This window comes from Crinia signifera, chromosome 2 (assembly GCF_055691185.1).
Source record: "Crinia signifera chromosome 2, ASM5569118v1, whole genome shotgun sequence".
Lineage (NCBI taxonomy): Eukaryota > Metazoa > Chordata > Amphibia > Anura > Myobatrachidae > Crinia > Crinia signifera.
The window spans coordinates 140,395,939-140,408,779 of NC_139218.1; the positions used below are offsets into that span (position 1 = coordinate 140,395,939).

The 12,841-nt window shown below is 41.0% G+C and overlaps 1 protein-coding gene across 1 annotated transcript in view; it reads right to left on the reverse strand.

Moving 5' to 3' along the window:
* Positions 1 to 4,379: 4,379 nt before the first annotated feature.
* Positions 4,380 to 12,841, reverse strand: part of SLC45A3 (solute carrier family 45 member 3) — a 56,241-nt gene continuing 47,779 nt past the window's right edge. The window contains exons 3-5 of the mRNA XM_083171102.1: positions 9,349 to 10,167; positions 8,973 to 9,238; positions 4,380 to 5,606 (exon numbers count right to left, since the gene is read on the reverse strand). Coding sequence (XP_083027228.1) covers positions 5,202 to 5,606; positions 8,973 to 9,238; positions 9,349 to 10,167 — 1,490 coding nt within the window. The 3' untranslated portion in view covers positions 4,380 to 5,201. The remainder of the gene's footprint in view (positions 5,607 to 8,972; positions 9,239 to 9,348; positions 10,168 to 12,841) is intronic.

The window sequence follows — 12,841 nt, forward strand, 5'->3', positions numbered from 1 at the left end:
TCAGTGTGCGTGTATGTATGTATGTATGTATGTATATATATATATATATATATATATATATATATATATATATATATACACACGCTCCTTTCCAGCAACAGTTCTCAAGACAACCAATCAGTTTATGGGGGTTATTCTTGTTGATTCGCAAGGCAGCCTTGCAAGTCCACCAAACCTCTGCCCGGCGAATGCTGGGCTGCCCGCGCCCTCCCCCCCCCCCCATGTGTTCCCACCCAAAGGCTGCGAATGGATGTTTAACATAAACATCCATTTGCATGCTGCAGGGAACACCCACATCTTCCGATGGTCGCCGACCATCGAAAGATGTGGAAGATGCACGCATCTAAAAGTGACTTTCAAGCGGGGACGGAAATGGGCGGGCAGCTGACATCCGGTGATCCGCGTCACAGCCTCATTACCATAAGAATGCCCAGCGTTCTAATGAAATGCCGGGCGTTCCCATATGGTAATGGGGCTGCCCGGCAGCTCGCGCCCCTCTCCGCTCCCTATGTTGTGTGCACCTGGGGAACAGAATGTTTGTTGTGGGTGCACACACCCTGTGTATGCACATGCGCACTAAGAAACATCGGTCCAGGTGCGAACAGACATGAATAAGGTCCTATAACTGTTCTCTTCTAGAAGGTGCTAATACATAAGAAGCAGAATCTGATTGGTTGCTATTGGCAACATCCCATCTTCAATAGAACTCCCATCTTAGTGAATTTACCCCAAACAGTGCAGGTTGTAAGGATATCCATGCACAGATGGTTAAAGCAAAAAAATTTAGGTACAACATAAGTCAACTGTGCTATCCATTAAAACGTGGACTATTACTGTACCTTCAGGACTGAGGTTGGGAAACACTGATATAAACATTTAATTCCTTCATCAATGTATTCTAAAACTCTATTATTATTGTTCCATTTCAATATGGCACATTAAACAATTAACATAGTTTCACCCCTTCTATCTTTAATGCGTAACTGTAAACAGGTCTTGAGTTATGGTGTGTACACATAGTGAGATTCCCTTGCTGTTAAGATTTGAGTGCTATGCAATCTTTGCTATCTCTGTACTTTTTACATACAATCTGCACTATATAGTCATTGCTGCCCTGTCTATCTGGGTTATGATTTGTGCTGTCACGGGAGCGCGCATCGGGATCGCAAGGCAAAAAACCTGTGCGATCTGCATACGATCTGCATGTGATTTTGACTATATAGTCAAAATCTCATGCTGGATTGCACCGTGTGTACACACCATTAGTACAATTTGACCTTATGTTCCCTGTCTTTTATTATTTATTCTCTTATATTGTTTGCTTTTTGAAAAAGGGATTTGTATATTGCATAAGTTTTCGCAGCCTATCACGCAGCATGCTAGTTCACGTCCGCCGACACTGAGGACTGTTAGGGGTTGATTCATCACTGGACATACTGTACCTGCCTGGGCACTTTACTGCTTATTAGGGTATTGAATGTTTGTTCATTCATCTACTCACCTCTTCTGGGGTGCAAGAATAAATAACCATGGATGCATTGCTCACTGACCCATAGACCCAATATTCTAGCCATATTGTTAATGGTCCCAATGATGGTAAGGGATGCAGTTTAAATCCCAGCGGTCGGGATCCCGGCGTTCAGAATCCCGACGCCAGAATCCCGACCGCCGAAATCCCGACAGTTTCTTTCTCCGTGGGTGTCCACGACACCCCTGGAGGGACAATAAATTAGCGTGCCGTGCGTAGCGAGGCACCGGGGCCGCTGCGTGGCGAGCGCAGCGAGCCCGCAAGGGTGGGCGATCCACGTCCCCCCCTTGTCGGGATTTCGGCGGTCGGGATTCCGGCATCGGGATTTTGAACGCCGGGATCCCGACCGCCGGAATTTCATACTTAATCCGATGGTAATACCATAAGCTAAGTGTATACATTGCAATGGAGTGCCTCACAACCATTCAGCATTAAGGGGATCTGCTAATGTTGTCTTTATAGGCCACACATGATGACTATAGTATAGGCCAGGATCACCTGTCGGATTAAAGGGTGTATGGCAGGCATGTCCAAAGTGTGGCCCTCCAGCTGTTGTGAAACTACACATCCCAGCATGCCTTGCCATAGTTTTAACACACCTTTATAGCAAAACTGTGGCAAGGCATGCTGGGATGTGTAGTTTTACAACAGCTGGAGGGCCATAGTTTGGACATGCCTGGTGTATGGTCAATGCAATAAGAATGGAGTCCTGCTGTTAAATACAGCTCAGATTGGGGGGGGGGGGGGGGAGAGTATACGCAGAGTCAGAATCAGACCCTATTTATGAGACATCTTTGAAATAATATATATTCTGTATATGTATAGGCTCATTACATAATTAGGCCATAAAGATTAAATGGATAAAAATATGCTTTCTTTTCATATATATCTGACATATTAAAAACTGAAGTGATGACTACCCGGCAGGTGGCTGTGGATTCCACCTACAGATCATTTATTATTTTGTACTGTCTTGAAAATACTTCATGAAGTTTGTTTTTCTCTTTCCAACAACCTTCTGTCACCTGTAGGCATGTTTTTGGCATAATTCTTAACCCTTTGAGTGCCAAAGTTGCTGTGAGAGATCCTTAAAATACTGCATTGGCTAAAAATGCCAGCGTCTCTCACAGCGAGTGCATTTTTTTTTTCCCGCGGTGCAATATTTACATAAACTTCAATGAATTGATAGAACAATCGCTGTGAGCAACGCTGGAATATTAGCGGATAGTTTGAGGTCTCTCACAGCAACGTTGGCACTCAAAGGGTTCATTGTAAAGTGCTGCAGTGTAAGGTTACATGAATGCAATTTATTAGTAATAATGAAAGTTATTTTGTTTCCTGAGCTACAACACTCCTGCTGTGCGCCCTGCATCAGGTCCATGTATACTACAATAAGCAAATCTTATTAGAGAAGGTGCATTGGGTCATGGTACATGCAAGCCAATAAATGAGGCGGCTAGATAAATGACTAGACATACTAGAGAAAGAGGTAGTGCATATAGGTCAGGCTCAGTTTTTACCACATTGATATTTCCCTACACAATATACAGAAAATATGATAATCGTTGTTTTGTTATTTTCCAAGTATTTTTAAGCATTAACATTAAGTGCAAAAAAACTATACTCAATAATCAGTAATCAATAACCAGGTAAATACGAGTGAGGTTCTTTGTGCGTAAGATAACAGGAATCAGTTCAGTGTTTTCTTTTTTTTTCATATTTATACAGATAGATAATACCCAGATTGATATAGTTTTAAATATTAATTTATAACGCTGAAAAATGCTGTATTTTAGGAACTAATAAAGAAATAGTTTTAAAACACTATGTAAGGACCTTCTATCCATAAAGTTGAAACTAATTCCGCTTTTAAAGAGTAATCCCCTAACCCACCAGTATTTTGGTTGCTGTTATACTTTCCTGTAGGTTACCCAAAGGAATACTGAAGTATTTTGGAGCCTTTATTGGTCATATCTCCCATCACTTCTACCTGCCAATGTACTTAACTCTCCAAGTTCCAGCACTAATAGGTATTGAAAAAAGAAGAATAAGGGCTGCGCTTTGCAAAATAGTATAAATTTATTAAAACATATAAATAAAATCAAAACTTTTTTACACTATAATCAAAGATGCTGGGTGGCCACTTAGACATACAAGACAGACACACATATAACAATTAGAGCTCTTGTTTTTTTCTCTTTCAACTTTGTTAGTATGGATGTTATCTTAGTCTATCTTGTTAGTCCATTAGTATGATGTTAAAAAAGCTTCAACACTTTGTTAAAGATTAAAATACACCTCCTGAGGAAGCCGCTGACTCTTAAAGGCGGAGAAACGCGCAGAGGGCGACAGGGACATCTGGTGGCTAACTGAGACAAGCCTGAGGGGAGACTGACATCGCATTGAGGACCGCAGTGAACTGCTGAAATATTGGTTGTGACAACTCCCGAGCATCAGAGCTGGATCCCCACGTGTCAGCAACCTAATTATCACTAATGTGAGTTTTTAACCACTAATACATGTGCACATGAGTGGGGGACATTTTAATCTTTAACAAAGTGTTGAAGCTTTTTTAACATCATACTAATGGACTAACAAGATAGACTAAGATAACATCCATACTAACAAAGTTGAAAGAGAAAAAAACAAGAGCTCTAATTGTTATATGTGTGTCTGTCTTGTATGTCTAAGTGGCCACCCAGCATCTTTGATTATAGTGTAAAAAAGTTTTGATTTTATTTATATGTTTTAATAAATTTATACTATTTTGCAAAGCGCAGCCCTTATTCTTCTTTTTTCTATCTGACATATTTAGAAGGGGTTTGGTAATCCCCCTTCACTGGGAGCTGCCGCAGTGCTAAATAGTCAATCAGCGCTCAAACATTTGTGTTTTTTTTTTCTAATAGGTATTGCACTGTGACACTGGCAGCAGCACTGGGTTCCTCTTCGTCATCATGAGGCTATAAGGTGAATAACACTTTAGCAGTCGGATGGGGGTATGTGGAAATCTGTTTTAAATCTAATTTATTTAAATACATTTTTTTATGTTAATTTTACTTTAGAGATTTTATGATAAGCTAATACTGTGTGTTTGTCCTACTTTGATAAGCAAATCATATATTAATATTTGAAGCACTGGAGTTCAGTAAGTGACCATCACTATAAAACCTTCTCAAGTTTGAGGTAAAGTACTGCCAGTGACTATTGGAGGCCATTCAACAGACCAAATTGCTCCTTAACAGAAAGTGAAAGCAAAATGATATGTTATAAACGTCCTGGATATGGACAGAGGGAGCTGTGAAGACAGAGATTGGAGATAGGAGCAGATAAGGACTAAGCCGCCATTTTGACAGGCTTTTAACTAGTCTACAATAAATCCTTCAAAGGCTTCAAAAAATACACCAGGCATTATACATGTATATTACTACGAATTCTTAAACTTGAACAGGCCATGTACTGCTGGCAATCACAATACACCCATGTAAGATGACGCAGATGATTTGCAGAGGTGGTATAATTACTGGCTCAGTCATTATAAATGTAAAACTCTCTAATAAAAATCATCAAACAACATAGTTATCTCCTAAAATAGATTTAAAAATATCCCTCTTTAATTTATAGTATAAATAATTTACATTCTATCAGACTTCTATCAGGCACTTTCAAGCTTCACCTATAGAGGATTTGTCTTCACCATATCACTTTTGTCAAAGACAACCCTAGTGGAAAAATATATAGCTATCAACCCAAAAGCTGCAGCTAATGCTACATAGGCAGTGACTGTGTGTGTCATTTGTACAATGAATCCCAGGACTAGGGAAGGGACCACCTGTGACAGCAGACAGGCACTGTCAAGGATGGCCATATCCAGACAGATCCCATTGCTTGGGACGGTAGGCTCTCCGATCATGGCGGACCCATCACAAGAAGGACCAAGGCATAGAGTTGAGGAATGTGAGGAGAACAATGGGGCAGCACTGTTTGGTTTGCTGTTTAGGGACTCTTTGATGAATCCAGGCTTTTGTTCTTTTTCCTGAATCTCCTCTTCAGCCATGTCCTTATATTTTGGAAGAAAGACCTGTTAAATAGGTAAACATATTCATTCTTCCTATTTACATATGTATTGTCAATTGTATAATTTACTTTCTATATTACAGATTCACAGTCAAGTAGGATCTATTAAACAGTCTATATAAAAATAACTATATGTATCTAAATGCTGAATGTAGGGACAAAACTTCTGCTCACTTCCAATCAGGCTCCTCATAAGTCACACATTCCCTATTGAGCAAGTCATCATTATATACTGTATAGCATCTGCTTGCAGTTCAATACATGCAACACTTACAGAATGGAAGGAACATTTTCTGCACTCCATGATTAAGTCCATCCAAGGAAAGCAGGAGAAGAGAAAAGAATCACCAATAAGAAACAGGCAAGGAGAAATAAGGACACTCACCAAGAGAATAAAAACAGGACATGCCTGGCCAGACACTGTTCTATCCCAGGATTAGATGCCAATTGATTGAAGCAGATGTATTACGCCTGGAGAAGAGATAAACTGGAGATAAAGCACCGGCCAATCAACTCCCAACTGTCATTTTCAAACAGTTCATTGGCTGGTGCTTTATCTCCTTTCACTTTATCTCCAGTTTATTTCTTCTCCAGGCTTAATACATCTGCCCCACTATCCTATAACGTATCATTATTTACAAACTAGACAAATTGTAATGTTTCCATTATATGTTATTTGTAATGAAAGTGCTTGTGGATCCCAACGCACCCCAACAGTCCTGGTTTTGAGGATACAGTATACATGCTTATGCACAGGAGACTTGATTAGTTCCACAGTCAGTTTGATTATACCATTTCTGCACAAGTAGAGATATCCCTAAAACCTGGACTGCTTGGCTATCAGAAGACCTGAGTCTAGGAACCACTGGCCGATTGGCTAATATGTTTACTGTTGTCTTTTTTAAATTATCCATTCAAAATGTATAAACATTGAATCCTGCTGACCACATTATTTCTCTATAATTCCTGCTAAGCTTGGAAAGTTCCATAGATAACAGATGGAAATCTATTAATACAAATGGTTATTAATAGGCCCTGTTAAATATGCCATGTAAAAGGAAACAACTGAATTGTACAATGTTCTCCTAATTAATCACCAGCTCCTCTGCAGTATGTTTTTAGAATTAATTGCAGTAGTTTTAGCTTACAGTTGTGATCAATGCACTATAGACCTAATTCATGTTGGCTAGCAAAACCAACATCTAATGGGCAAAACCATGTGCACTGCAGGTGGGGCAGGTGTAACATGTGCAAAAAGTTACATTTGGGTGGGGTGTGTTCAAACACAATGAGTGTGTACAAGGGGGAAAAAAAGCTGTCTAGAAAAGTGTATTGTCTTTTTTGGAAAAAGGGGGAAAAAAAAGACCTTTTTACTGTTGAAACCCAGGCAGAGATACTTATTCACTTAGTTTACTTTGGAAAGTAACAAATCTTGAGAACAATCTGTTACACAACTATGTTTCATTGTTAAACTGTATCAAAATCTCTGTGCTTAGAGGAATTTACCTCAGTAATTATCCCCCAGCTGAAACAGGGAACAGAATTACAATACTATATCCCTAATAATATCAGCGGGTGATTATTGACACATCGTATCACAAATTGTTTTCGTCATTCATATAGTGTATGTGTGTTTGTCAAACCCTTTATTTTATTATAATTCTAATAAAAGCTATATTTAAAAATGATCAAAATTCATTACAAACCATAAGAGTGCCCCAAAAAAAGAGTTCTCTTTTTCTCTCTAAACCATTTGTCTAAGTCCACAAAAGGTATAAAGATTTATTTTTACACTACAATTTAGATTTCAGTTTAGCCACATCACCAGTTGCAGCTGCAGCCAATAGAGATCACTAGAAATTCGCCTTCAACTTCTAAAGCTGGGCATACATTAGGCGAAGTCTCCCACAATCCCACTTTGAGCCACTCAGGGCAGGATCGCATGCAATATATCAATGCCATATATTGGTTTGGATACTAAGTATTGGATTGATTGCCGCAATCGCATAAAAAGTAACCAAATCGCATGTATATCTCCTTAGTGCATGGGCACTTTTAGCCCACCACCCAGACTCCCATTGACTAGTTTCGCAGGAGTCTTATGCTGGGTACACAGTAGACGATTTCTGTGGCCGCCAATATAGTTAACTATAATGGCGGTGCCATGGGAGAGAGCAATATTGATGTACACATTGGTGATATTGTTCACGATATTACTCAGTGACATCACCCGCCCCCTGCTCTGTAAATGAAGTCTCTGACTATATTGTCAAATTGAGCTGCATGTACAGATGACCTGTAGCCACGCGCATTGTAAATTATATTGATTGAACACACTGGACGATATTTGTTCGATATCAATTATATCGTCCATATCGTTGACCATATATGGCTCAGTGTGTACCTTGCTTTAGTGACTGTGAATAGCACAATGCTCTTGATCCCAGAGGACCGGCAGATAGCACATATATTACATACAACATTGCATGTATGTTTATATGTGCTACATGCTCCCTACATACAAAGTGTGGTGTGCACAGCTCAACTGCACCCTCAAATATAAATCTCTCTGCACATGTTCCTATGCCCTATCTGCAGTACAACATGGTTTTGCATTACTTTCCAATATGAATCACCCCTGATGTGCGCAGCTGCTAACTAACTGGTAACTACATACAGTTGCTAGAGTGTACAGTAAATCCAGCTTGAAGGTATAATTTGGCACCTTGACATAACTGTTTCACCATGTAGGAGACAAGGTGAAATTGGGCACACAGATTTAGTATTGGCAGAGGACAGGTTCTGGGACTGCCTGTAATTTGTGTGCTGCTTGCTAAAGCACGCAGTATTTGTTCTGTATGCAAACAAATAACTATATTTGGACCCCTTGCATTGCAACATAGTTTTTCCAGGTGCAAATCTACACCATTTAGGTCAGGGATGGGGAACCTTCGGCCCTCCATCTGTTGTAGAACTACACATCCCAGCATGCCCTGCAACAGTTGTAGCATGGCCACACAGCAAATCTGTAACAAGGCATGCTGGGATGTGTAGTTCTACAACAGCTGGAGGGCGGAAGGTTCCCCATCCCTGCTTTAGGTGGACCCATAACATTAAAGGAATGCCTCATTCTCTAATCCTCTATCATTATTATGCTCTGGTACAAGTAAGGGAGAGGGGGTACAACCCCATATCTAGGAATACTACAGATACAAATTCCTGATAAGTATATTTTTAACTTTAGTAGGGATAACTTTGTTGGCTTATAATAAGTTTAATTAATAATGATAACTTTGTAACTATAGAATCTTTTATATATGTGTTAATGACATTCACCTGTTTACAAGAACACAACAACTTGTGGACTTACCTGCCGGTTATGGTGATAGAGTGAGGTGAGAGTGTATGGCAGGATCTGCAGCACAGAGAATGGGATGCCTGTCATGGCAGCCGATGCTGTTATCAGAATAACATTATCGGAAAAGCACATAATGATTGCAGCAACAGGGAGGCAGGATACACCAATCAAGTACACAGACCGGGTTCCAAATATCTTCACCAGATTATCCATAGAGGACGAAATGATTATTGACATCACAGACTGAAGGAAAAGTCCAAAACTTCCCATCCTGACTCCTATGTGCAGAATGTGCAAAGAAAAGGACATTGAGTTGATTACAAGAATGCAGGAACCAGATTTTGTTACATATGATACTGTTTGTGGCTTGTAAAATATTGCTACTGACCTTCATCATACCGAACTCTAGCCTCCGTGCCTGGCTCAGCTAATGGCACACCGCGATATATTCCTTCTCCAACAAAATCAGTATAAAAGAGTGTAATTGTCATCAGACCCATCCAGGAGCATAGCTGGGCCACAAACAGACGAGACAGAGCTGCGGGAACTCTGTATATAAACGTCCTAAATCGTGACACCAAGGTGCACACACTTTGCAGTGCTAAGGCCATTCGCCAAACTCTGTGTGGCACAGTCGAAAGTTGGCATGTCCTTAGCCAAGCCCAGCTCATTCCGGTGTGATCTAAAGAAATGTCTGACTGTCCAGCATTTGTCCTGACCTCTTCAGAAACGAAGAATGTTGCAAAGACACATCCAGAAAATATAATAAGTAGAAGTACAAAGAGACACTGTTCTTGCCCACCTAGCTGCTGTGCCAGCCAGCTGCCACTCCAGTCAACAGAAGGCAATAAGTAACCAATGCATGCACCTATTCCAACAGTTAAAGCATACACTGAGAATGCTTTTCTGCAGGCCTCTCCTTCTGGGAAGAGGTCAGAGAGTAAAGCTTCCACAGGAGTGAAACACACTTGTCCACAGGAGTCTAATAGCCCAATACCTATCACAAGGAAGGCCACCTCCATACCATCATGATGGCGGCCTGTTAAACTGGCAAAATGGTTGGAGTATGGGATGATAATGAGACTCAACATCACACCAAAGCATAAAAGCCAGATGAAGGGTCTCCTCCGACCATATCTGCTGCTCCAACGGTCACTAGCAGAGCCGATTAGATTCACGACCAACAGACCAAGGATAGGACCAATACCTAGAAGCAGAAAGAAATAGAATTCATTAGCCACAAACAACAATGCATGTTAAAATAAAAGTAACTGAGTTACTGTACCAATAACAAGTATGTATTTACAAATTTCAGGAGCCACCATCCCTTCTTTTTCTTTTCCTAATATTTGTTGAGTATTATTATTGGCCACTTTTTATATGTATCTGAAGTGTCCCTTTTTCATATGATTAAAACGAGTTTGCATTATATTCCATATGCTGATTATATACCTTTTCTGACAAGGGATCACAAACACAGGGTCTCAGATGATGACTTGGTGGCCATACACACGCAAATGTATCTGCAGATCTGTCTGGTTGGAACAAAAACATGGTTATGGATGAGAGCAAATGACAGTTGACCATTTGCTTGGAAATGCTGGAAAACTGACAAACTGTCATTCATCCATAACCATGTTTTTGTTCCAACCAGCCAGATCTGAAGATAAATCTTACTAGTGTATGGGCACCTTCTCATCGGCAGGTACAGCAGAGCAGGTGACATTCATATACAGTTGGCATCACAGGTAGTAGCTTACAGTCATAGCAGAATCCTAAAAGGCTCCAATGGTCCCTAGTCTAACCCACACCCCCAGTCTATCACTTGGGTAGAGATAGTCCACCATCGAGAGCAAGAAGACTCTGCCATGGGAAGCCTTAAATTAGAACATCCCAGGTGCTGTTGATTACATCTGGGATTCTGCTACTGCTAACAAAACCTGGTCTGGATCCTCCACATTACTTTCATGTGGGGGAATGCTGACTCTGCCACACTTCATATCGTATTAAAAAAAAAAAACGAACTCAGGAGATGCTTTTTCAATGCACTGCAGACCTTGTGGCCTTTAGTCTTTTGTAAGATAATTACAGAGTTATTCTGTAAGTGTGAAGTGACTAATAATAGACATGGGCAGTATTGTTCTCAATCATATACTGTGAGCATAATGAGCAATGAGTGATGAATTGAGTCCATACACTGGATCAGATCAAGTCTTGGTCTTTATTCTTCGTAGAAAGTTAATGGCATACGACGTAATCAGCACAGCAATAATGGTGACAGCATTCACAGCATACAGGTCACAGCACAGTATAAGCACTTCAGGAAGCTCCAGTAGTCCCTACCGTAGCCCACACCCCGGCCTATCACTTGGGCAGCTAATCCGCCATCAGGAACATTTTCCTTCTGCCCAGGAAACATTTAAATCAAGAGAGCACAGGTGCTTGTTGCTGCTACTGCTCCGAAACCTGGTCTGGATCCTCCACATTACTATCATGTGGCGAGATGCTGTCTCTCCCACAATATATATATAGCAAAGGCACATTAAGGATGAAATTTACTAAGATCGGATGGATGCAAATGCATGTATTCGTACCCATTCAATGTAAAATACAGCTGGTAAATTAGCATTAGCATTTGCCGTATTTATATATGGCCAGCTCAGCCGAATTGTGGTGTATGATTGAATGCAACATCGACAGAATTCAGCCATATACAGCCATGATTTCTATGGTGGTTGCTCATTTACTATCATTTGGCCTGCTGAATTTGGCAAGTAATTTAGCAAAAAATACGACTGAAAAACACTCCTCATTTTCCAGGCGTATTTGGCTGAACCTGCACGGATCAGTCAAAACTATATAGGCTTCTCTGTGTAAAATAGTATAAAAATAAATCATTTAAAAAAACGATGTGGGTTTCCCCCTCCCGAGTATAACCAGCCCTGGTCTCATTGAGCCACTCCTGGTTGCAGACATGTATTTCTATAACCAGCACCAAGCTTTCAGCCCGGTCCTGATTTAAAAAATACGGGGGTCAAATGGAGTAGGAGTCCTCTTCCCCGTATTTTAGAAACCAGCACCAGGCTCAAACAGTCAGCAGGCTAATGCCACAATCGAGGGAGACTTTTTATACAAGTACCCTGGCCAAAGTATCAACCTGTGGCTGGTTAGCCCAGGCTGGGTTCCAGGGGGAGTGGGGACCCCGCCTGCAGGGAAACTCCAGTCGGGCTGAAGTTGGGGGCTGTTCCCGCCACCCCTGGGCTGTGGGTGGCGGGCTGATGGTGTTAAAAGTGTAAAATATAGAATAAAGTATTGGGTTCTGTTGTGGAACAACAAGTCTCAGCAAGCCTCCCCCACATGCAGGGACTTGGAGAACCACAAGTCCCATTAAAATCCCTTCCCTGGTGGTACAATAGCCACTTTAATTATGCCGGAGTCTACTGCATCGGCGTCACTTCCCTGAGACATCTCTATTGAGCATGTGCAAATCGCCATAAAATGGCCAAGACAAGCCATTTTCCCAGTGATATTTGCAGTTCTGCTGCCAGTGCTGGGCTGACTGAGCGGTCAGTATAATTAAGGTGGTGTAAGGTTATGGTATCAATCATCTACAGCGTCAAGGCCTACAATCATATGGTCCACCACTAATGGTCGACAGTCACAAGGTTGACAGGGTCTAAAGGTCGACTTCGAAAAGGTCAATATGGTCAAAAGGTCAACCTGGAAAAAGGTTGTCATAAGTTTTTAATGTTTTCCAGGTGTCTATGTCGACATGGACACTCTCGGCACACTATTTTATTCTCCCACCATACCCTAGTGGATGGTAGGGCATGAAATACCGCCTGTTGGCACATGTTGGCTGAAAATTTTGTAAAAAAATG